The sequence below is a fragment of the Acipenser ruthenus genome, chromosome 1 (assembly GCF_902713425.1).
Source record: "Acipenser ruthenus chromosome 1, fAciRut3.2 maternal haplotype, whole genome shotgun sequence".
NCBI lineage: Eukaryota > Metazoa > Chordata > Actinopteri > Acipenseriformes > Acipenseridae > Acipenser > Acipenser ruthenus.
This window is the reverse complement of record NC_081189.1, coordinates 109,891,901-109,915,858: the sequence shown is the minus strand read 5'-3', so window position 1 is coordinate 109,915,858 and position 23,958 is coordinate 109,891,901. Positions and strand designations below refer to the sequence as shown.

The window sequence follows — 23,958 nt, the reverse complement described above, 5'->3', positions numbered from 1 at the left end:
CCCATTGTTCTTTTGGCCACCCTTCTCTCTCAGCCGTTCTCTCAAACGTGGTGAGATACGCCTCTACGTCATCCTGCGGAGTCATCTTTTGCAGATAGTGGTTTGTGCGTATCTGTTGTGATACAGGCTGGGGTTTTGGTCCAATCCTGGAGGCGAGCTCCTGGATGCTTGTTTTCAACTCTTTAGCTACTTTTTCTTGCTCCTCCCGCAGCAACTGGTTTGTGGTGTGCTGGATCTGTAGCGCCTCCCGATGCATCCACATGGCATCTTGATGCGCCGTCTGCTGGACCCTGGTTGCCTCCTGCTGGGCTGTAACAGCTTGCATCAGTGCCTGTACAACTGCCTCCATTTTGCTTTCACAGAGTCTCAGTTGCTCTTTTCAATTTTGTATTTGTGTTGTCAAATGTAGTAGAATTGCCCGCATTCTCCACCAAATGTGACAAAGTTAGTCCTTCTTTGCGTACTTTGTTCACAAGTATGAGCGGGGACAACACAATAGACACAACAAGTGTAAGTTTATTTTAAACAGGATGTTACCTGCGTGTTTATTTTCAAGGGAAGTCCAATAATCAGAGTTGTAATGTTAATCCAGAGTGTGCCAACAATCAGGTAGTCATCCAAAATAGGGTCAAGAAAGCCAACAGGGTTATCCAAACAGTCCAGGGTCATACACAATATTGCAATCCAGAAATCAATAGAACACACAGAAATCTTCTCAACACACAGCACCAAACTCCTTCTACTCCCCTCTCACCATGGTGCTGTCAGTTTGCTCCTTTTATAGGGCTGGTCATTACCCTTGATCACCTGCAGGTGTGCTGACATACCTTAATTACCTGGTAAGGATCCTGGGTAGTGTAGTTTGTGGTGGGCGACCATTTTGGAAACTGTAGTCCTATTGGGACCTCCATTTTGTGAACGGACAAAGTCCTAACAAAATCTCTGCCCTCACATATCTCCCATTCAGGACCATGCCCTGAGGTTTATCACAATATATATATGATTATTTTTTTCTAAAATTGACTTGGAGCCTTGTCCCAGTTTTGCTGTGCTCTTGGTGCTTCTTGATCAGCTCTGTCGATGCAGATGCTGGTATTGACTTGCTGTGTTCCACAGAGGAAGATGATTATGCAGGACAGACTGGAGAAGGAGCGAATTGATGCCAAGAATGCTGTGGAAGAATATGTCTACGATCTTCGAAACAAGCTGTGCAGCGTCTATGAAAAACTTGTCAGTGAAGAGGTAAGAGGGCTTCATTCTTTTCTCCTAGATTACTATTTATTATTATTCTAGAAAATAAATTAAGTTTAAACAATAATTTGATTGGTATTTATTTCCAAGACAACATGTCTAAAACCAGATAACTCTGCGAATCTTCTATTTTGATTGATTGCATTATTAATATATAAATGACCTTGCAGGATAGCAGTAAACTTTCCCTCATGCTGGAGGACACAGAAAACTGGCTTTATGAAGAAGGGGAGGACCAACCCAAACAAGTATATGTGGATAAACTGGCTGAACTGAAGGTACAGCACACTGATCTTTAACAACTTAACATGCCTCTTTGTGGCTGCACACAATTCAAATACATTGTTTTGTGAAGCTGTTCAGGAAATCTTTTTCACCAGTGTGACTGGGTACCCCCTGCCCCTGGGTGTAGTTGGTTTATTTTGTACAGTTTGGGTTATGTTGCACGGGTAAGTTTAAGTGTATATTGTTATGTGAGCACAGGGATGTCACAATTAGTTCACATGCCGGGATCAGATTGAATGATTAGCAATCAAGTCCCGGCACAGCTGTATTTAAGGAGCACGGATTTCTCACTCGGGTTGGTGTGATCAGAGGTGGAACGAGAGTCAGGAGGTGAAGTAAAATAATTACAATTGCTATTCATACTGAATTTATACCAATGCAATATTTGTGTGTTCTGTGTCTGGTTGTCTGCCTGTTTTGGCCACCGTGCCGTTTTTGTTTGTTCAGGTGTTTTTGTTTTGTGTTTTTAAATATTTTTTATAATAAATCTGCGCAGCAGCGCTTCACTTACCATACTGAGCCCTGCCTACTTCCTGTTTTGACGTCACCACACAAAGCTCTCCGTGACAACCAGGTAAAGTAAATGACAGCAGCAGTGTTCATTTTCTTCTGTTGTGGACACAAAGAAGCAGAATTATTGATTTATGTGCGAGGCTAGAAATGAAGCCTTAACCCTTTGCGGTCCATTTACTAAATGCGCGTCAGGCACGCCAGGTCTAATTTATTTTCACACGCGCAGTTAATTTTAGATGCGCTGTTTAAAAGTATTTTTTTTCACAGTCAAACGGGTTTAAAAGGCCCTGCATAACAACAAAGCACTCACTAGGCATCTTCAGCCCCGCCCCACCCTTTCGTTCGCTATAGCTTTCACCTATGTAAGAAATAAATAATAATAATAATAATAATAGTCGTACATACCAATCAATCATCTCCTGATCACTCGTTTTATCACCAAACTCCTCAATGATGCGATCCAAGTCATTATTTTATTACTATAACATCTCAAAAAAGCTCTGCAAATGTCCGTGTTCTCTGTGCGCTGACTCACTATCAGCCAGCTTGTTTACTTATGACCGCCCCGTTATCTGATACCAGGGCCATGTATGACTATTCATGAGATACGCCTTTTTTTTTTTTCGACTTGTCTCGGCTCCTGTCGTTCCCACTCGGCCATTGAATGGTTTTCTCGGCTTTTTCTGGAGAAAAAACGACTAAAACCCGTTTTTTGCGTTTCTATAATGATGTCGGACAGGGTCCGACAATGGACCTGATAGGAATAATTGCATTGTTGGACCAGGTCCGACAATGGACCGCAAAGGGTTAAACTAAACCTGGCTTTTCATCTGGAAGATTACTGAAAAGAGGGCACAGCCATCATTCGTATTAAAATAAAAGCTTGCAGAAAACCATTGGGTTTGTTTCAAGGGAGCAGTGATATGATTTTCATACTTTATTTTACAGAAATATGGCCAACCCATTCAGGACAGGCACATGGAACATGAAGAGAGACCAAAGATGTTCGATGAACTTGGAAAAAAGATCCAAACCTTTATGAAGGCTGTGGAAGCTTATAAAAGAAAGGTGATTTAAATTGACTGAATATATTTAACATGCAATAACTGAGCTTATTTATCAAACGCAATACAAAATGTGCAGTTCATATTATACAGTCTTTATTTGAATGTAACTTCTACCCTGTTATGTTAATTGTTTTCTAGAAATATCTAATCGTGTCTTCTGTGTTTCTCCGTTGCAGGATGAAAGATATGACCACGTGGAAGCTGCTGAGATGGTGAAGGTAGAAAAGTGTGTCGGTGAGACGATGGTCTGGATGAACAATAAGATGAACGCACAAAGCAAGCTGAGTCCTGCCCAGGACCCAGTCGTGAAAGTGTTGGAGATACTTGTAAAAACCCAGGTACAAAAATAAGCTTATTATTGAATATAAACTGACACATATCGCCAAGGGACATTTTGAAGTACGTTATCTGTTTTTAAGAAGGTGGCTAAACTTTCCACGTTTTCCAAGCTAGGCCTAATTATTTCCACCTGAGCTTTCGACAAAGCAGAAGGGTTCACTTCTGTAGGGTTGTCATTGAAATGTTTTCCAAATGTGGCGTGGTAGGTCACACATGATAAGCATAAGCATGCATTGTGAAGCAAAAAGGTACGGTAAAGCATATTAAATAATAGTAAACGATGATAAACGCATAATATAACCATTGGAAAAGCATGGCAAAACTGCTAAATTACATTGCAAATTTAATGTGGTAAACTTTTGTAAAGAAACCATTATTGGGTTGTCTTTGAAATGTCTGCATATTCCAGTGCATTACCAAACGTATTTGGAATGCACTGGAAGAAAAGGTGGACCTTTCTAAAAAGTAAAATTGCGCCGAGTCATTTGTTATTGTCTTGTAATGGTCTGTGGCCCAAAAAGTAGCTCCTACCCAAGATTAGATATAAAGTCTTGGCATCTCCTAGCGGTCTGTCTTAAGCTTTGACAGATAACCGTTCCATGAAGAACAAACTATTTCCATGCTGTTGCTCACTGTAACTGTTTTGCTGTTGTTCACATCTTAGCCATGGTTAAATGCATGATTGTTTTCATGTTCCCGGTGTTTAGGAACTGGACAGTACCTGCAGTCCTATCATCAACAAGCCAAAGCCCAAGGTGGAGTCCCCAGCTGAAGAGGACAAGGCAGACAGAGCTCCCAATGGCCCTGTGAATGGACAGAGCGGGGCAGAGGGCAAGGCTGAGCAGACAAAGCCCCCCACGGGAGAGATGGAAGTGGACTGAGACTGAACTTCACCCCCCTTCAGGATATTCCATCATTGCACTAACAATATAGGTTTCATGTCCGTTTTAGACCTGTGTTTGGGTTGTTTTTCCATGTTCCTGTATTCTATCAATTGTCTTTTTATACTTTCTGAGTTTGTTTGTTTTGTTAATTTGTCTTTTTTTTTCTTTCAATTTAAATCAGTTATGAATTGTAGTCATAGCATGATGTGCTTCAAGATGTGGTATCTGGCCCTGCCAGAGTTCAAAGTGAGGCATTTTTATTTGCACAGCCATTTTTGTTATTGTGCTGATACTGGACCGTACTCTAGTTATTCATGTTACAAACTATTCCATTTTTATGGGTTTCTTTCTGCTTTATCAATATATCTATCTATCTATATATAGATAGATAGATCGATAGATAGATAGATAGATAGATAGATATATCTGTGTGCTTCTCAGAACAATTTGAGATTGTAGATATCGGTATTAGATTATAATGCTCTGTGTGTGTGCATTGTGTTGCACATTTACAGTTTAGGTTTTAAATTGAATCTGAGTAGTTTGTTGCTTATAATCAGTAAATACTGCTTTACTACTTTTTTAATGGGGCCTGCCAATTCTGTGGTTAAAAGAACAGTAAAAAGTTCATTTTCTTAATAAGGTTTAGAACACAATAGACATTTTTATGTTGGGCTGTTGGTAGAAGCTTTGTCAACCAGATGGCATAGTTGCAGAAACATCACACCTTTTGGATTAATCTCGATTCACTTGTAAAAATAGCAAAGTTTCAGGCAAAATCCATCAAACTAATCAAACACCTACTCTGTGAACAGGAATGAAGTCAGAATGAGTGACAATTTCAGTCAGGCTTGTAAATGGAATACTTGATTTAATCTGAGCCTATCCAAATTTAACACATTGTATGACTCATATTAAAAGGACAAATAAAGCGCAAACAGAAAAAAAGTGTCTGCAAAATTTTTTTTTTAGTTCATAAACAAGTTTCAGCTAATGCCACTGTACATTTTTAGTTTTTTAATCCAGTATTACCCCAGCCCTCCCCAATCTATGTTCTTGGGACCATGCGTGACTTAATGGGTTCATCTACTTCCTGGAATAGTAATTCTAGGAAACTGATGAGCCTGCATGACTTGTTCAGCAACACCAGCATTCCAACATTTGCATAACTTGATTTTATCTTATTTGTGATTTTTTTTTTGTTGTTTCTGTGTCCGTTTCTGATTTTGATTCCATTTTACATACTGTGTAACTAAATTTGCTCTACTCGGAAAAAACTCCAGCTGCAACACCTGCATTATGCCGTACAGATTGCATTCAAATCTTTCCATCAGTTTATGCAATTATTTTAGTGTATTTGTTTGGTTATTGTGCCTTGCTACTTATAGAGAACTACCATTTGGTTTTAAAAATCTGTACTTCTGCAAGTTTTGTTAGTGCCTAGTACAATAGCTTGCCATTGACTGTATTGTAGTTCAACAGACAGATGGCCTAGACATCCTTTAGACATTGTTCCTCGTTTTTTCCAATGGATTTGACTTGTTAAACTGTTCTTGTAAAAAAAAAAAAAGTGCATTTGACAGCAGGTAGACGGGCACTTTAAAATGCAGTACTTGTAGTATTGATGCAGTGCACTGAAACACTGTTTTATTAGAGGGCTGATGATGAAAATTAGCTTTATATTAATTTCATATGGAAATACTGTGAACAGGAGGTAAAAGAAGACCAACTAAAAGGGTTTTCTTGCTGTTCTCCATTATCCACAGTACAGACAGCAACCAATGTGCAGTAGAAAAAGCACCAATTGTATTCCAGTGACAAAAGAAATAATTTGTTTGTTAAAATTACAATATTTAACTGCTACCTATATAGAAGTATGTATTACTTAGTTATGTTACTTATTTTAATTAGTAAATTGGCCTTTGAACTAAAGTATTCACAGCAGTAGAATGTCAGTAAGGCTAGGATTTCTCCCCAGAAATATTGATATAGTGTACAAAAGGTTAAACATTCTATTTTCCATCATCCTGAAGTGGAATTACAGCAATGCTCAGAAAGTCATTGCTCTGCCCAGAACAATTGTCATAGTACTTTGACCTTACCAACACAGTCACAAGGTCACACAAGCCTTACTGACATCTATTCTTTGGTCTGTTGAAATATTGGACTGGATTTGCCCCTTTTGTTGAAAATACACTGTTGTTAAAGTTCAAGGGGTAGGCAACATGACAATAAATGTAATTAAGAGTAAAACAAAGATATGAAATGGGTGTAATTACCTCATCAGTTCAGTGGAACATAGGCCTTGCTTGTTGCTGTGCGTGGGATTTGTAACACTGTGGTTAAAGCAAATGAAGTTAATCAAATCTGTTATGATGCTACAGTAATCTTGTGTATGCACTGACATTACACATTTTCTATTCATTTAATAAATTGTCAAAACTGCAAAAGGGTGAGGGAGATATAAACTAGTAAACACTGTCTAGGATAGAGAAAAAAGCTCTTTCCTAAGTTTAAAACCCAAAATTAAAAACAGGTTATTATTATTATTATTTATTTCTTAGCAGATGCCCTTATCCAGGGCGACTTACAATTGTTACAAGATATCACATTATTTTTACATACAATTACCCATTTATACAGTTGGGTTTTTACTGGAGCAATCTAGGTAAAGTACCTTGCTCAAGGGTACAGCAGCAGTGTCCCCTACCAGGGATTGAACCCATGACCCTCCGGTCAAGAGTCCAGAGCCCTAACCACTACTCCACACTGCTGCTGAGTTGCATGTTGAAGTGTTTGCACTGAACTTGAGCACTGTAGGTGTTCAGACCTTGCGATTACGGCAAATACTTTGTATGTTCAATATGGCTGTCATAAGCAGAATAAAGTGTCTGGTGACAGGCTTTGTTATGCACTGATATGAATTAATTAACCAAGGAATACTTAAAGTACGGGTAAGTAAGTATGGGCCAACATGTTTTGTTCAGGGAATGTGCAAAAATGTATTTACATCGTGTCTTTCATGGATACATTTTTTATTAATTGCATTTGTAAGGCAATCAGCTGTCTGAAATCAAGGCTGGTATGGTGAGGGTTCTTCTGTCAGTTTGTCTGATTTTCTGCAACCCAAGTATGTATAGCTGCAAATAACATGCTGTGCTAATTTCAGACCAGGTGACAGCTTTTTAGCCTAGCTTCCAAGTGTGCTCAACCGTGCTCAACCGCACTGAACTGGTTAATATCTGACAGCTTTTGTTATTATTTTGTTGAAAGCTGTAACAGAACTGCCTGGACCACTTTGAAAACTGTTGGTGTAAAAACTTTAGATCCATTGTGTACTGGCCAAGTATTTGTGAATTAAGAAACTGTCAGGTTTGTCAAAGCCCTTCTGCTCTGTATCAATGATTGGTGTGATGCTAAACAGTATCATCTCACTGGAAACGTCAGTCATTAAGATTAAACCACAGGGTTTCCATTAACCTTCACTCCTCTCTTCTGGATTTAAGAAATTGGAAGCACTAAATCACATTGCAGTTTATTAATTCTCAACGTTCACATACATACTGGTTTGGTTCCCAGGCTTTTCCTGGTCTTGCCTTCACTGTAAACAACAGTAAGACCACCCCTCTCTCTCCAGTGTTAACGGAATCCCTAATTTGGACATATTCCGTGTTGATGCAGAGTTCCAGTTGTTTGACATGTCTAACTGGCAGCTTCTGTCTTTTCAGCTTTAAGCAAAAGTGAAATACAGTTCATCTCCCATTGCAGCTGTGTAATTATTCAATACCAAAACGAGGTATTAAATATTACAAAAATCAAACTCTGCTGTTTTTCTTCATTAAGGGGTTTATAAGTAAACTGTATACAAGATAATTTAAACAAAATAAGCCTGGGGAAACTGGCACATTTACCTTATTTAATATTATTATTTATTTCTTAGCAGGTGCCCTTATCCAGGGCGATGGGGCAGCATAAACTGTAGATCGAAGAGTGGCAGGGTTGAGATACTTTTAGTTTTTCAATGACCATAACGGCAGTCGTTTTAGAAACATAAACCTGATCTTTCTTACCTCTACACTGCATTTTATAGTATTTATATCTGACACATCTTTTCATTTTATACAAACCACAACAGCTTTTACGATTTTAAAACTTGTTTCAATTAAGTGTTCCCAACCCAACATGCCTGCTTTCCTCCTAGATTTTGCTTAGTTGTTGTTGTCCTAGCATAGATACCAAATGATGCTGCCACTTTATAATGCAGCATTATTATTATTATTATTATTATTATTATTATTATTATTATTATTATTATTATTAATAATAAACGGTTGTATTTTTACACAAATGTGGGTCCCACTTTACGCACATAGGGCAACACCAAACAGGACACATGGATGCATTGATAGTAATGGTAATGCCTGGTAGTCGGTATACAAATAAAATGTAATTTATCTAGATAATGATTGCAATGCAGTAAGAGAACAGAAAAATTATTTAAATGCATTTACTGAATGTGGTAATAGTAGGTAGAGCTCTAAAAGGTGAAAACTCACACTGATCTGATTTCATACAAACCCCTTCAGTTCCATCAAGTTTCCTGATTATTAATTACTAATGCACTCTAATATGACTGTCAATATGATAATGTCATTAGAAAGAGAAGTCGTAAGGATCGTTGAGCTCTGCTGCCGGGCAGGGCTTGTGGATGGCATTGTGGACGTCAGCCAGCTCATGGCAATGCAGAGAGTGGAATGTCATCAGCCTCCCACACACCTGAGGGATTTCCACCTGCTTCAGATGAACCCGTTGAACTCTGTGAAGACCATAAAGAAAGCACTGGCTCAACAATATCCAGTAATAGCACCTGAAATTAAACTTGATGTGATAGTGCTTGTGATCACAGTGTATATATATAGTTTACCAAAATACATTTGAACCCTTTAAAGAACATTGGCCTGCCAATTGCATTTTCTGTCTTAACAAAAAAAAAAATCTTTACATCGGAAACAAAAACAAACAAAAAATAAACATTGTAATGTAAGCCTTGAGACCCCCAGGTGCTAGAAATACAGGCTATATCCCCTCCGGTCACTGCATTAATGTTCCATATTAAGTTTCCACGCTATACTAAATAGTGCATATAAGTCAGAAGGGCAAATTCTCATACCCCCCATATAGTTCACACACAAAAAAATGTTACCCATAAAATGTAATTAAAATATTGAGACCTACTGTGCACAGGTTCTTAAGGGGGTCTACATTTGTTGCTTTTCAGGACTAAATAGCTCATCCCCCCCCCCAAAAAAAAAATAAAAGTAAATATATGTGATATCGTGCTTAGAAAATGTGTTTCTGTATTGAGAACAAACACAGTGAACAGGGAACGTTTTAAAAGTTTCTGGTGTGACTGACATGGTTACCTGGGATTGTATTGATACAGCTCCAGCTCCTCTTCGATTGCCAACTCGTTTGTAGAGGAGGTAGATTCCTGACACGTGTTCAGCTTTAAAAGTAAAAATCACAAGAACATGTATGTCTTACTAGATCATTGTAGGGTTTTAAAGCACCACGGTCCCGAGGGGAGTAAATGTTTTGTGGTTGGATAAACCTTGCTTAATTTGCTCCCGGTGCTCTGCAGTGTGTACAGTACCTGATTCCCGCTGTCTCCGTCTGCAGGATTGCTGGTGGTAGGTGACTCTGGTCTGCTGCTCGCTGGCTCCTGCACAGGAAGGTCTCCAGAGGCAGTCCTTAGCTCCTCTGTGAGCTCCCTGCTCCAGGACTCCTTCTCATTCACATCCCAGTGCTCATTCTCACCAAACATACCTGCAGATCAGACCACAGACATGTCCAGCTACGGCTTCCATAGGAACAGGACTACAGATTACATGCCAATGGTGTGAAAAGTCTCATTGGATAAAACATGACCGTTATCCTCGAGACTGCATTGAACCTAATTAACTAAAATCAGTACATGCCCCTGACTAGGACAATAAAGGAAGAAAGGGCTTGCCTCCACCAGTTAAAAAAAACAACATATTGACTGAAATAAAACACATGCCATATCGCAACAGGATCATGGCATCACAAATTATGCTGGGGAGGAAGCAGGTCAGAAACAGACACACGTCATTTAACTGAAGGACCCTATCGGGGTGTGTTGCTAAGGTGGAACACTTAATGCTTATCAGAACACATATCAGATTGCATTCATGAAAAGAACAGCACACTGCAGACTGACATGGGGGGCAGTTCGAGTTTCTAGTGAGGGACCGGGCCCTCGCACATACCGATCAGTTCCCCCTGGCAGCTCCACAGCCTCAGCTGACAGTCACGGGAAGACGTGAGAAGCAGCTGCCACTCGGGGATAAACTCAACGCTGTTCAGAACAACAAAAAAAACGTGCTGCTAATTCTTCATTAAACCTGTTGAACTCATGGAAATTGAGCTTTACTTGAGTTGAAGAAAAAATAAAGTAAAAAACTTAAAAAAAAAAAAAAAAAAACAGAAAAGGCCATGTTTTTAAGCCTTGTGTCTAAACAATTATGGCAGCACCGTAGTCATGATAAAGCAGAATTATGGCAACTGATTTCATTCAGGCCTTGGTTGTTACCTCATTCAGTCCTGTTGTCCTTTGAAAAGAAGTTACTCACACTTCTTTTCAGTTTTTTACAGCAACAATGATCAAACACATCAGAAATGAGAAAATGAAGAAACTGCAGATGTTATGCAGCTTACTGTACCTGGTGATATTGCAGGTATGTGCTCTCCAGCTGTGTAACACTGTGAAGAAAAAAAAAATTGAAACTAGCCATTGCTTATTATACCTAGGTCACGTTTTCCATCAATGGAACTTCAACCTAGGATTCACACAATTACATACCAGTATTTATTACAGTGTTTACAACAGTATCCTGATTCTGTGTACTTTAATTTGGAAGACAAAAACGTTTGTTTGTTGTGGTTACTTATACATACAGAGTCCACTTGTGATACATACATTGAGGTTTCCCCAGTGGGTGGGTTGTTTGGCAGTGCTATGGTGTACCACAATAGACCAGAAATCCCTAATTAAGTTTGCAAGGGATAGGAAGCAATTTACCACATGTTTAAGGGATTGCTGGCATAAACAAAACAAGCCATTGCCAAAATCCTCCTCGTTTCTATAGAGGGTGGTGTTCAAGTGAACAACTTACAAAAGTTCCCATGAGCCTGTGAAAATGTATTTTCTAGACAATGAAAAGGCATAAGCACCGGCTTGTACAGTTCACTGGAATCCCCCTGCATAGATACCATGTGAACTATCTTGGTACAACCTAATCAACCAATAAATGCATATACAGTACCAGCTACAGTCTCCTTCGGTCTTGTTCAATTTTACCTTATAATACAATATATATTTTTCGACCTTTGCTGGTTCATACTGCAGTCATGCGACCATCACTGAGAGAGATCATTAGTCTCTCTGGTCCTGCATATGTATAGCTATCCAAGGTCAACTGGTCGCCACAGTTTAATTTTTATGAACTCTAGATGGACGCCATCTAGATGAGGCACTGCACCTTCAACACGGGTCCTGTTCACAGTGTTAGTATGAGCTGGTATTCTCACACTGAGGAAGAATATGAGCTGGTATTCTCACACAGAGGAATATGAGCTGGTATTCTCAGAGGAGGAATATGAGCTGGTATTCTCAGAGGAGGAATATGAGCTGGTATTCTCACACAGAGGAGGAATGTGAGCTGGTATTCTCACACAGAGGAGGAATATGAGCTGGTATTCTCACACGGAGGAATATGAGCTGGTATTCTCAGAGGAGGAATGTGAGCTGGTATTCTCACACCGAGGAAGAATATGAGCTGGTATTCACACACAGGAGAATATAAACTGGTATTCTCAGGAGGAATATGAGCTGGAATTCTCAGGAGGAATATGAGCTGGTATTCACACACGGAGGAATATGAGCTGGTATTCTCAGGAGGAATATGAGCTGGTATTCTCAGAGGAGGAATGTGAGCTGGTATTCTCACACCGAGGAAGAATATGAGCTGGTATTCACACACAGGAGAATATAAACTGGTATTCTCAGGAGGAATATGAGCTGGTATTCTCAGAAGAGGAATGTGAGCTTGTATTCTCAGAGGAGGAATGTGAGCTTGTATTCTCAGAGGAGGAATGTGAGCTTGTATTCTCACACAGAGAAGGAATATGAGCTGGTATTCTCACACAGAGGAGGAAGTTAAGCTGGTATTCTCACACAGAGGAGGAATATGAGCTGGTATTCTCACACAAAGGAGGAATATGAGCTGGTTTTCACACACTGAGGAGGAATATGAGCTGGTATTCTCAGAGGAGGAATATGAGCTGGTATTCACACATGGTGGAGGAATATGAGCTAGTATTCTCAGAGGAGGAATATGAGCTGGTATTCTCACACAGAGGAGGCATATGAGCTGGTATTCTCAGGAGGAATATGAGCTGGTATTCTCAAGAGGAATATGAGCTGGTATTCTCATACAGAGGAGGAATATGAGCTGGTATTCTCAGGAGGAATATGAGCTGGTATTCTCAAGAGGAATATGAGCTGGTATTCTCAATCGGAGGAATATGAGCTGGACTTTTCACATGGAGGAGGAATATGAACTGGTATTCTCAGGATTAATATGAGCTGGTATTCTCATAGGAGGAATACGTGCTGGTATTCTCACATGGAGGAGAAATATGAGCTAGTATTCTCAGGAGGAATATGAGCTGGTATTCTCAGAGAAGGAATATGAGCTGGTATTCTCACACAGGAGGAATATGAGCTAGTATTCTCAGAGGATGAATATGAGCTGGCATTCTCACACAGAGGAATATGAGCTGGTTGTCTCAGAGGAGGAATATGAGCTGGTATTCTCACACAGAGGAGGAATGTGAGCTGGTCTTTTCACATGGAGGAGGAATATGAACTGGTATTCTCGGAGGAGGAATATGAGCTGGTATTCTCACAGGAGGAATATGTGCTGGTATTCTCACATGGAGGAGAAATATGAGCTGGTATTCTCACATGGAGAAGGAATATGAGCTGGTATTCTCACACTGAGGAGGAATATGAGCTGGTATTTTCAGAGGAGGGATATGAGCTGGAATTCTCAGAGGAGGAATATGAACTGGTATTCACACACGGAGGAGGAATATTAGCTAGTATTCTCAGAGGAGGAATATGAGCTGGTATTGTCACACTGAGGAGGAATATGAGCTGGTATTCTTAGAGGAGGCATATGAGCTGGTATTCTCACACGGAGGAAGGGTGGTTTCGGGAGCATTCTGCGCATAGTCTTGAATATTCCAGATGTAAACGAAGCCCAGCCGATCTCCAGCAAACAGCAAGGTGTCGTCTCCACTGAGAGTCAGGGCAACAACTGTGGCTTTCTGTGGAGACTGGGCACACATACACAGATTGACACTGTCAGCATTATCTCGGTTTTGTTTTAGCAAAACAAATAAAGACAAAATCCTTAAGCAGGAACAAAAGAGACACTATAAAAAAATAAATTACCACCATGTAGCTTTCAGAACATTAACTGTTTGACCAGCTGCTGTTCTATTAGGACAATTAGTGCAGCATGAACAACTGGGATCAAGTGTTTACAATGCTTTACTTCCTTTATATATTTATTTTTATATCTCTTACAAACTACTAATAAAGCATTAACCATGGTATTATAAGAGGTGTCATTTAGTTTGGGCTTGTTTGTTCTGATAAGAGTGCCTACATACGACATAGAATTAGGACATGAGATTCAGAGAATTCAGAACTTTGTCATGGTCTATGCACAGGTGACACCTATACACAAGATGAGATATACTGGAATTTTGATAAATCCTTAACATATTTCTAATTTTCAATTTATTTTATATAATGTTGTTTTTTAGTCAAGTCAGAAACCTTCACACAGCACAGAAACTGCCTTACTAAAGTGATAAATGCCCTTAATTGTATTACTTGTACTGTGATACTTGAAATGTATTTGCTTACGATTGTAAGTCGCCCTGGATAAGGACGTCTGCTAATAAATAAATAATAATAATAATAATTAGCAGAGACACCTTTAGTCTTACAATGCACAAAGGCAAAGTGTCTGTCAGATCTTCATTCAGGTATCATTATTTTTTTTATGTTGCTTGACCTCATGTTACTTGTCTAAATGTGTCGAGCAGGAAGCCCTCCTGATGGTCTGATAAGGACAATTACTCTGGAAATGAATAAACCATTACAGAAGGAAATTCAACCTGAATAAGTACTTTGACACCCCCTTTAAGTCATAATGATCTGAATGATCCATGTGAGTGTATGAGATGTCCTCACACTGTGTTCTTTACTTGATCCAACTTCAAATATCATTCACTAGACTGCACCGTACTGGTTTATCCAGGGGACGTGGCTGAACTGTGCCATTGCTGATGCCCTAATCCAAATAAAATTCTTCATCACACTGGGATTCTCTGGATAAACATATTTTAAATTAACCTACAAAGCAGACTCTAGTTAGCACACCCCAGCCCACTGGGAGACTTGACACAGATTCTACAGGTGGAATATCTGTCTCTACTGCTGGATTTGGAAAGACCTTATATGAGGTGTCTGTTTTAACACCTGTCACATTCTCTAGTGTACAGGACCTAATCACTGCTGTCCTAAATTACACAATTGCTATACCCATTCTAATGAGGTTACACAAATCTTCAATCACAAAGCAGTGGTTCTGTACAAGGCCTTTGGTAGCAGAAGGGCTTTATCAGAATGTTACCACAGTGGTAACACCACAACTGTATGAAACTGTATGTAAGTTTCATTAGAATTGGACAAGCAGTTAGATATATACGGGGGGGATAATAACCGAGCTCCATGGGCTATGTTTGGCAATAAAAGACACATTAGTGTATAAGAGGGTGTTTTTTAGGTTACACTTACTCCACTGAACTGTCCAAAGAGTTTTCCACCACCAAATATATTCCAGAAATGAATACATCCTAAAATTAAAGAAAATGTGCCATTAAATATGCAAGCAATGTAAAAAATATGACAAAAAAATACATAGTTTAAGGATGGAAACCAGCAAAATAAGCATGGAAATTCAACATGGTTACCTTTTATAAATAGAAATCATACAAAGAAAAGGCAAGGTACAGAACTCCGAACAGAGTCATATCTGTCTTTTCTGAGATAGTAGCAGTGGATAGTAGATAGTAGCACGGCAGTGGAATGCAGGGTGACAGGGTTAATGACATCACAGGGTTCTGCTGCTCTTTGCTGATTGATTGATTGTGTTCCAGTTTACTTGTTCCTCAGGGACTGAGCTGCTAAATTTGACCTCAACTCAAAAAAAAACAAAAAGAAAAAAAAAAAAAACACTGATGTTTTACATTATATGTCGAGTAAACCAACTGATTATGGCACTAACCTAAACACTTGGTTAGGTTTACTTTTTAATTGGTGCGTTTTTAAAAAGGCTGATGTGGGTGTGCATTCACCTGTGCTAGAGCATAAGAACCAGGTAACTACAGACCAATAAGCCTGACTTCTATTATATGTAATATGATCCAAAATGGAAAATTACCTACATGGTAACAATGTCCTGGGAGACAGTCAGCATGGTTTTAGGAAAGGGAGATCGTGTCTAACTAACCTGCTTGATTTTTTTGAGGATGCAACATCAACAATGGATAATTGCAAAGCATACGACATGGTTTATTTAGATTTCCAGAAAGCTTTTGACAAAGTCCTGCATAAAAGATTAATTCTCAAACTGAACGCAGTAGGGATTCAAAGAAATGCATGCACATGGATTAGGGAGTGGTTATCATGTAGAAAACAGAAAGTACTGAATAGAGGAGAAACCTCAAAATGGAGCAAAGTAACCAGTGGTGTACCACAGGGATCAGTATTAGGTCCTCTGCTATTCCTAATCTTCATTAATTATTTAGATTCTGGTGTAGTAAGCAAACTAGTTAAATTTGCAGATGACACAAAAATAGGAGGAGTGGCAAACACTGTTGCAGCAGCAAAGGTCATTCAAAATGATCTAGACAGCATCCAGAACTGGGCAGACACATGGCAAATGACATTTAATAGAGAAAAGTTTAAAGTACTGCACACAGGCAATAAAAATGTGCATTATAAATATCATATGGGGCATACTGAAATTGAAGAAAGAATCTATGAAAAAAACCTAGGAGTTTATGTTGGCTCAGAAATGTCTTCATCTAGACAATGTGGAGAAGCTATAAAAAAGGCCAACAAGATGCTCGGACATATTGTGAGAAGTGCTGAATTTAAATCAAGGGAAGTAATGTTAAACCTCTACAATGCATTAGTAAAACCTCACCTAGAATACTGTGTTCAGTTTTGGTCACCTCGTTACAAAAAGTATATTGCTGCTCTAGAAAGAGTGCAAAGAAGAGCAGCCAGAATTATCCTGGGTTTAAAAGGCATGTCGTATGCAGACAGGCTAAAAGAATTGAATCTATTCAGTCTTGAACAAAGAAGACTACGCAGCGATCTGATTCAAGCATTCACAATCCTAAAAGGTATAGACAATGTCAATCCAGGGGACTTCTTTGACCTGAAAAAAGAAACAAGGACCAGGGGTCACAAATGGAGATTAGATAAAGGGGCATTCAGAACAGAAAATAGGAGGCACTTTTTTACACAGAGAAGAGTGAGGGTCTGGAACCAACTCCCCAGTAATGTTGTTGAAGCTGACATCCTGGGATCCTTCAAGAAGCTGCTTGATAAGATTCTGGGATCAATAAGCTACTAACAACCAAACAAGCAAGATGGGCCGAATGGCCTCCTCTCGTTTGTAAACTTTCTTATGTTCTTATGTTCTTAATTGAGAGGAGGCCATTCGGCCATCTAAGCTTCTCCGGTTCCTGAACAGGCTGCAGGGTTTAAAACACAAATCATTACTTTCCCTAGCACGCTGCTTCATTGTACGTATTCCTGCAATATCTTTTGATATTTTTATTAACATATTCCTAGTCATTAATCAGTTTCGACCCATTATTTTCATTTCATATCGGGCCTTCCCGAATTCACAACAACGGCGTCTTCAATCCAACCTGTTCAATCAGAAACATTTCAGTGGTTCCTGACTCCTCCCCTAAAGTTCAGCATTTTGATTGGTTCATCTGTCTTTCCTGATCGCTCCGGCATAGGCTCAGAGGGGCGGGAACAGGTTTATATAACTTGTCGAAACTGATTTATGACCAGGGATATGTAAATAAAAATATCCAAACAATCACAGGAATACGTACAACAAAGCAGTAAAATAGGGGAAACAATGTGCAGCCTATCCAGTAACACTAGCATTGGTTAGGGTTAATTGTGTCAGCTGCTTGTAGGATTTTAAAGACTTCATAGTACTACATGTAGATTTCCAATACAGAGATTGTTTTCTCTTGTTCTGACTGTCTTCTGACCTGCTTAGACTTGAGTTTTTAAAATTGGCATAACACTTGTGTTTAGGCCAAATGTAACTGCTCAGTCCCATGAGGGCAGGGAAATGGGAACACAACAATAAACCAGACGACACCGCAGTGATATAAACCAGACGCCACTGCAGCGATATAAACCAGACGCCACTGCAGCGATACAAACCAGACGCCACTGCAGCGATACAAACCAGACACCACTGCAGCGATACAAACCAGACGCCACTGCAGCGATATAAACCAGACGACACTGCAGCGATATAAACCAGACGACACTGCAGCGATATAAACCAGACGCCACCGCAGCGATATAAACCACACGCCACTGCAGCGATATAAACCAGACGCCACCGCAGCGATATAAACCAGACGACACCGCAGCGATATAAACCAGACGACACCGCAGCGATATAAACCAGACACCACTGCAGCGATATAAACCAGACACCACCGCAGCGATATAAACCAGACGCCACCGCAGCGATATAAACCAGACGCCACCGCAGCGATATAAACCGGACACCACTGCAGCAATATAAACCGGACACCACTGCAGCAATATAAACCAGACACCACTGCAGCGATATAAACCAGACACCACCGCAGCGATATAAACCAGACGCCACCGCAGCGATATAAACCACACGCCACTGCAGCGATATAAACCAGACGCCACCGCAGCGATATAAACCAGACGCCACCGCAGCGATATAAACCAGACGACACCGCAGCGATATAAACCAGACGCCACCGCAGCGATATAAACCAGACACCACCGCAGCGATATAAACCAGACACCACTGCAGCGATATAAACCAGACGCCACCGCAGCGATATAAACCAGACGACACCGCAGCGATATAAACCAGACGCCACCGCAGCGATATAAACCAGACGCCACTGCAGCGATATAAACCAGACGCCACCGCAGCGATATAAACCAGACGACACCGCAGCGATATAAACCAGACGCCACTGCAGCGATATAAACCGGACACCACTGCAGCAATATAAACCAGACACCACTGCAGCGATATAAACCAGACACCACTGCAGCGATATAAACCAGACGCCACCGCAGCGATATAAACCAGACGACACCGCAGCGATATAAACCAGACGCCACTGCAGCGATATAAACCAGACGCCACCGCAGCGATATAAACCAGACGACACCGCAGCGATATAAACCAGACGCCACCGCAGCGATATAAACCAGACACCACCGCAGCGATATAAACCAGACACCACTGCAGCGATATAAACCAGACGCCACCGCAGCGATATAAACCAGACGACACCGCAGCGATATAAACCAGACGCCACTGCAGCGATATAAACCACACGCCACTGCAGCGATATAAACCAGACACCACTGCAGCGATATAAACCGGACGCCACCGCAGCGATATAAACCAGACGACACCGCAGCGATATAAACCACACGCCACTGCAGCGATATAAACCAGACGACACCGCAGCGATATAAACCAGACGACACCGCAGCGATATAAACCAGACACCACTGCAGCGATATAAACCAGACACCACTGCAGCGATATAAACCGGACACCACTGCAGCGATATAAACCGGACACCACTGCAGCGATATAAACCAGACGCCACCGCAGCGATATAAACCAGACGACACCGCAGCGATATAAACCAGACACCACTGCAGCGATATAAACCAGACACCACTGCAGCGATATAAACCGGACACCACTGCAGCGATATAAACCGGACACCACTGCAGCGATATAAACCAGACGCCACTGCAGCGATATAAACCAGACGCCACTGCAGCGACATAAACCGGACACCACTGCAGCAATATAAACCAAGAACTACTGCAGCGATATAAACCAGACGCCACTGCAGCGATATAAACCAGACGCCACTGCAGCGATATAAACCAGACGCCACTGCAGCGACATAAACCGGACACCACTGCAGCAATATAAACCAAGAACTACTGCAGCGATATAAACCAGACGCCACTGCAGCGATATAAACCGGACGCCACTGCAGCGATATAAACCGGACACCACTGCAGCGATATAAACCAGACGCCACTGCAGCGATATAAACCGGACGCCACTGCAGCGATATAAACCGGACACCACTGCAGCGATATAAACCAGACACCACTGCAGCGATATAAACCAGACACCACTGCAGCGATATAAACCAGACGCCACCGCAGCGATATAAACCGGACACCACTGCAGCGATATAAACCAGACGCCACCGCAGTGGTTAATTGTTGTTATTTGAGATGCAGCTCAGATACGACCGCTGGTAGTTCTGAATATTGCCTTTCACTTGGATAGTTTCCCCCTCCTGTAGTTCAACAAAAGCTGAGTCTGATTTTGTACCTGGTATCTGAAGACATGATACCAACTCAACTGAAGGGGTATACTGGGTAAAAGGGTGAATGGCATGAATGTGAATCAAAAGTATGAAATGAAAGAGAACAGTGTTGATACCTCCAGGTCCACTGGCTACCAAGGATGCTGCAGTCTTCTGATTGGGACCCCTTGAGGGGATGAAGAGAACGCTGCAAATATTCAGATCATCTAGAAAGAAAAGGTGAAGCATTGCGTGAAAGGGTATTTTTCTTTGTGTTATAAGTCACAGGAATATGCTATTTTTATATTGTATTGTTAAAGGCAATTCATCAGATTTGTTTCTCCTTTAAAGCTGCATTGAGACTTCCAAACAATGGCTGTTACTGTTAAAGTCAGCAAAAGCAGGTTCATGCTTATTATTATGCAGCAAACTCTAGTTAGTAAAGTGGATAATCCTAGTTCTAACCTTGACCATGACAGATATAAAAAGAGAAGAACTAAGGTTCATACTACAGCTGAATTCTCACCCATCTGCTGGGACACAGAGTTTACACCTATCTGATTATCCTCCCCCACCACCAGAAACTCACACACTTACCCTTTCACACACAAATGCCGCCACTGAGCCGTCTCTGAGACACATACCCATTCACATTGCACGAAGTTGCACAATCTATGCCGGTATAATACCGTCATAACCCTTTCACACAGCCAAAGGGATCATGTGAGTACAACTTTCAAACATGTCAGTCAACAGATCGTTTTCATGGCAACAGCGATTCGCCCATAAATTACAGCATCATGCACTGTCCCTTTTATTTGTGAATTCACCTCCTTGTCCGCCCGTAAAGTTAACAATTCCTTAACTTATTCCAGACTCCAATTACTACCTCGTTCTTGATCAGCCATTCTATTTGAAATCGTTTCAGTGCTGGCATAGTCTTTCACACAGGAGTTAAGACGCTTCAGTGCCGTCTCTGAACCACCTCGCGACGGCTCTGTGACTATATAGGCAAGTCACACAGACCGAAAGTGCCGGTGTTGTGTAATATTCTGTATCCCATAAAATTCCTCATCCCCTGCTTATTGTACTATATGCAATCAAGTGTTTTTTAATTAGTAAAAAACATTGTATCGTAATAATGCAAATATAGACTAACCCTCAATTTTATGGGATACAGAATATTACACAACACTGGTTCGGAGCCGTCATAACTCGTCTGTGTGAAAGGGGTATTAGAGTTCTATATCGCCACCTGCTGGATAAAACACCACAGTACACGGTAACCACTCTACACTGCAAAATAAAACCCCATCATAGTTGTGGGTGAGCTCAGTGTTTAGATCACAACGTGAAAATACGGTTCCTCTAGAAAATGTGAGAAGACAGACAGATCCCTACCTGTGCCCTCCCTGAGTGGTGCTGTGTCTGCAGAGCCAAGCCGGGTGAAGACATTCCCCGAAATGAGGTTCCACACGAGCAGCTCCCCAGCACAGCTGGAAGTGGCGAGGAGACTGGGGGGCCACAGGGACACACTGACAATCTCCTCTCGATGGGGGCTGGGCTACAACAAACACAACAGGTTTTAACCAGTTATTGTGCATTACAGAGGAACAGTACGCTTTACTCTTTCACTTTGTGTGAAACGTGTGACTCTGGATCTCTGGGGTGCTGTGTGAATTCCATGGTACAGGATGTTAAACTCAACTCAACCGCGAAGGGGCACAGTAACCCGGAGCTTGGGCCATGTCCATTTCAAAGCAGTTAGAGCAAAGAACGTCATTCAAACTGGGATTTTTTTTTTTTTTTTTTTTACAGAAAACAGAGAATGACATATTTAATATGCCATCATCAAAAACTGAAACAAAACAGATATTACACAATCAAGCAAGAGACATGGTGTCATTTTAGTTTTTTTCTGAAAAGAAACAGTTTTATTTTATTTTTTGTGATAAAAACCAAAATAAAACTAGCTAGAAAAAAAATCTTGTTTGGGGTAGTTTCTTGCGAGTTTTATATTGTTACACTTATGACATGTTACAAGTAATGGAAATTGTACAATAATGTATTTGTATGTACAGTACAGCAACTGTACCATTAAGAATGCTATTTGTTTGTACCTGCAATAGTATAGTATCAGGACAAGCATTAACGTCACTTAAGAGGAACATTGCTATTAGCAGACATTGGCCCGGAATCCAGAACCATCAGGCCCACTGAGCAAAGCAACCGCTCCACCTACCCAGACCACAGCAGATCATCTAAACCATCGCATCTCTGCATTGAAATGCTTGGTACCTTCAGTGACAAGCTTTCTGATAATAACTTACCTCTTGATGTAGCCACTGGGATCCTAGATCCTCAATACCATTTGCACCATCCTGGTGATCCTAGGAAACAGTGCCAGTATCAAGGATTAAGACTATGGGTTTCCACATAATTGTAGTAAACATTCCAGATTAAATAAAAATAAAAGTCTCTTTCGGACAGAAAATTGTAAAACTGTTAACCTGCTTCAGATTTAAAGACAGGAGGCCTAACTGATGAATTGAAACAGGAGGTTTATATATCTTATGATCGAGAGTTTAAAGTCATGGATTTAATATTACAGCCAATATTACATCCAATATGCATACCACTGCGTGGAAAGTGGCAATATCCCAGAACGACATACACCCTGGAGTGCTATATTGAAATTATACAATGACTAGAAGGTCATTTCATTTTAAAATACATCAGGAGTGATAATGTATTTGACTGTATTCTCGGAAATGTACTGAAATATATACAGAATAAGTCATTCACCCAGTGATGAACAATACAACTGCTCAAAAAAAAAAAAAAAACACATGGTCCTGTTTCTGCACCTCCTGCCCTGGATGGCAGTGTCTGCCATGAGAATGCTGTTCAGAAGAGGCGATCATTGAATGCACATCACCTGAAACTGGGTGCTGTCTGGAAGTGGTGAATTAGTCGCCCATATCCTAGTAATGCACATAAACAAAAGATGCACATCCCATTCAAACCCTGCTATACCTTATCTATTCAATGGGTAAGACTGTACAGCACCACAGAGGGAAAGGATACATCATGGTATAGTTTGTAGGGGTTTGTGTAATAAAGAGAAGGAGAGCAGAATTTATGGAGATACTCACTGGAAAAATGCTGATCCGTCTATCACAACCAACAGATATTATATACCTTTTAAAATAAAAATAATAAAATAAATACATGCATGCATACAGTATATGTGTTAAGATTTATTTTGTTGAGAAGGCAAAAGCAATTCTATACATATTCACAACTTAACACAATGATATGTATGTTATTAATTGCAGGGTACAGCGTTACTCTCAATCATTCCAAGAGCACCCTGTCTTTACGCAATTTCCAAGTGAGTAGAGAGAATGACTTTATCAAGGGTGTTTCATCAAGGAATAAAAAGTCCTGCTTAAAGAATAAATTAAGGCAATTTAAAATTCCATTTGAATGTCCTTCACCTTTCACTTCCTCTTTTCAAGATGAATGGCATGACGCTGAATGGTTCTTAGTGCAGTTGCTGCTCTTCTGAGCTGTATAACTTTTTCCCTGTTGCAATATTTCTAAGTGTATTTGTTGAAAGGTCACAGCCTCTCCTGTCTTTCTGGAGAGCAGGAATCAAACACAACAGGTCAGTAGGAAGCATTCTGCAGTGCACAGAACTTAGAACTGTAAGTCAGGTCAATAGGAAGCATTCTGCAGTGCACAGAACTTAGAACTGTAAGTCAGGTCAATAGGAAGCATTCTGC

The 23,958-nt window shown here is 40.5% G+C and overlaps 2 protein-coding genes across 7 annotated transcripts in view; one reads left to right on the top strand and one right to left on the bottom strand.

Annotated features, from left to right (window-relative positions):
• LOC117420832 (heat shock 70 kDa protein 4L-like) overlaps positions 1–5,952 on the top strand; it is a 48,430-nt gene extending 42,478 nt beyond the window's left edge. For both annotated transcript variants that reach the window (XM_059033845.1, XM_059033849.1), the window contains 5 exons: positions 1,117–1,242; positions 1,422–1,529; positions 2,998–3,117; positions 3,293–3,454; positions 4,163–5,952. In XM_059033845.1, coding sequence (XP_058889828.1) covers positions 1,117–1,242; positions 1,422–1,529; positions 2,998–3,117; positions 3,293–3,454; positions 4,163–4,336 — 690 coding nt within the window. In that variant the 3' untranslated portion in view covers positions 4,337–5,952. The remainder of the gene's footprint in view (positions 1–1,116; positions 1,243–1,421; positions 1,530–2,997; positions 3,118–3,292; positions 3,455–4,162) is intronic.
• A 1,014-nt stretch (positions 5,953–6,966) lies between these two features.
• The window catches only part of LOC117420831 (WD repeat-containing protein 49-like), a 30,972-nt gene continuing 13,980 nt past the window's right edge, over positions 6,967–23,958 (bottom strand). For 3 of the 5 annotated variants that reach the window (XM_034920530.2, XM_059033830.1, XM_034920548.2), the window contains 11 exons: positions 23,326–23,371; positions 22,501–22,560; positions 21,572–21,734; positions 20,308–20,397; positions 15,297–15,355; positions 13,621–13,762; positions 11,083–11,122; positions 10,630–10,718; positions 9,993–10,165; positions 9,763–9,845; positions 6,967–9,155 (listed from right to left, as the gene is read on the bottom strand). In XM_034920530.2, the coding sequence (XP_034776421.2) occupies positions 8,993–9,155; positions 9,763–9,845; positions 9,993–10,165; positions 10,630–10,718; positions 11,083–11,122; positions 13,621–13,762; positions 15,297–15,355; positions 20,308–20,397; positions 21,572–21,734; positions 22,501–22,560; positions 23,326–23,371 (1,108 nt within the window). In that variant the 3' untranslated portion in view covers positions 6,967–8,992. Of the gene's footprint in view, positions 9,156–9,762; positions 9,846–9,992; positions 10,166–10,629; positions 10,719–11,082; positions 11,123–13,620; positions 13,763–15,296; positions 15,356–20,307; positions 20,398–21,571; positions 21,735–22,500; positions 22,561–23,325; positions 23,372–23,958 lie in introns of those variants that run through there. The other 2 variants (XM_034920549.2, XM_034920550.2) reach the window with 2 other exon arrangements.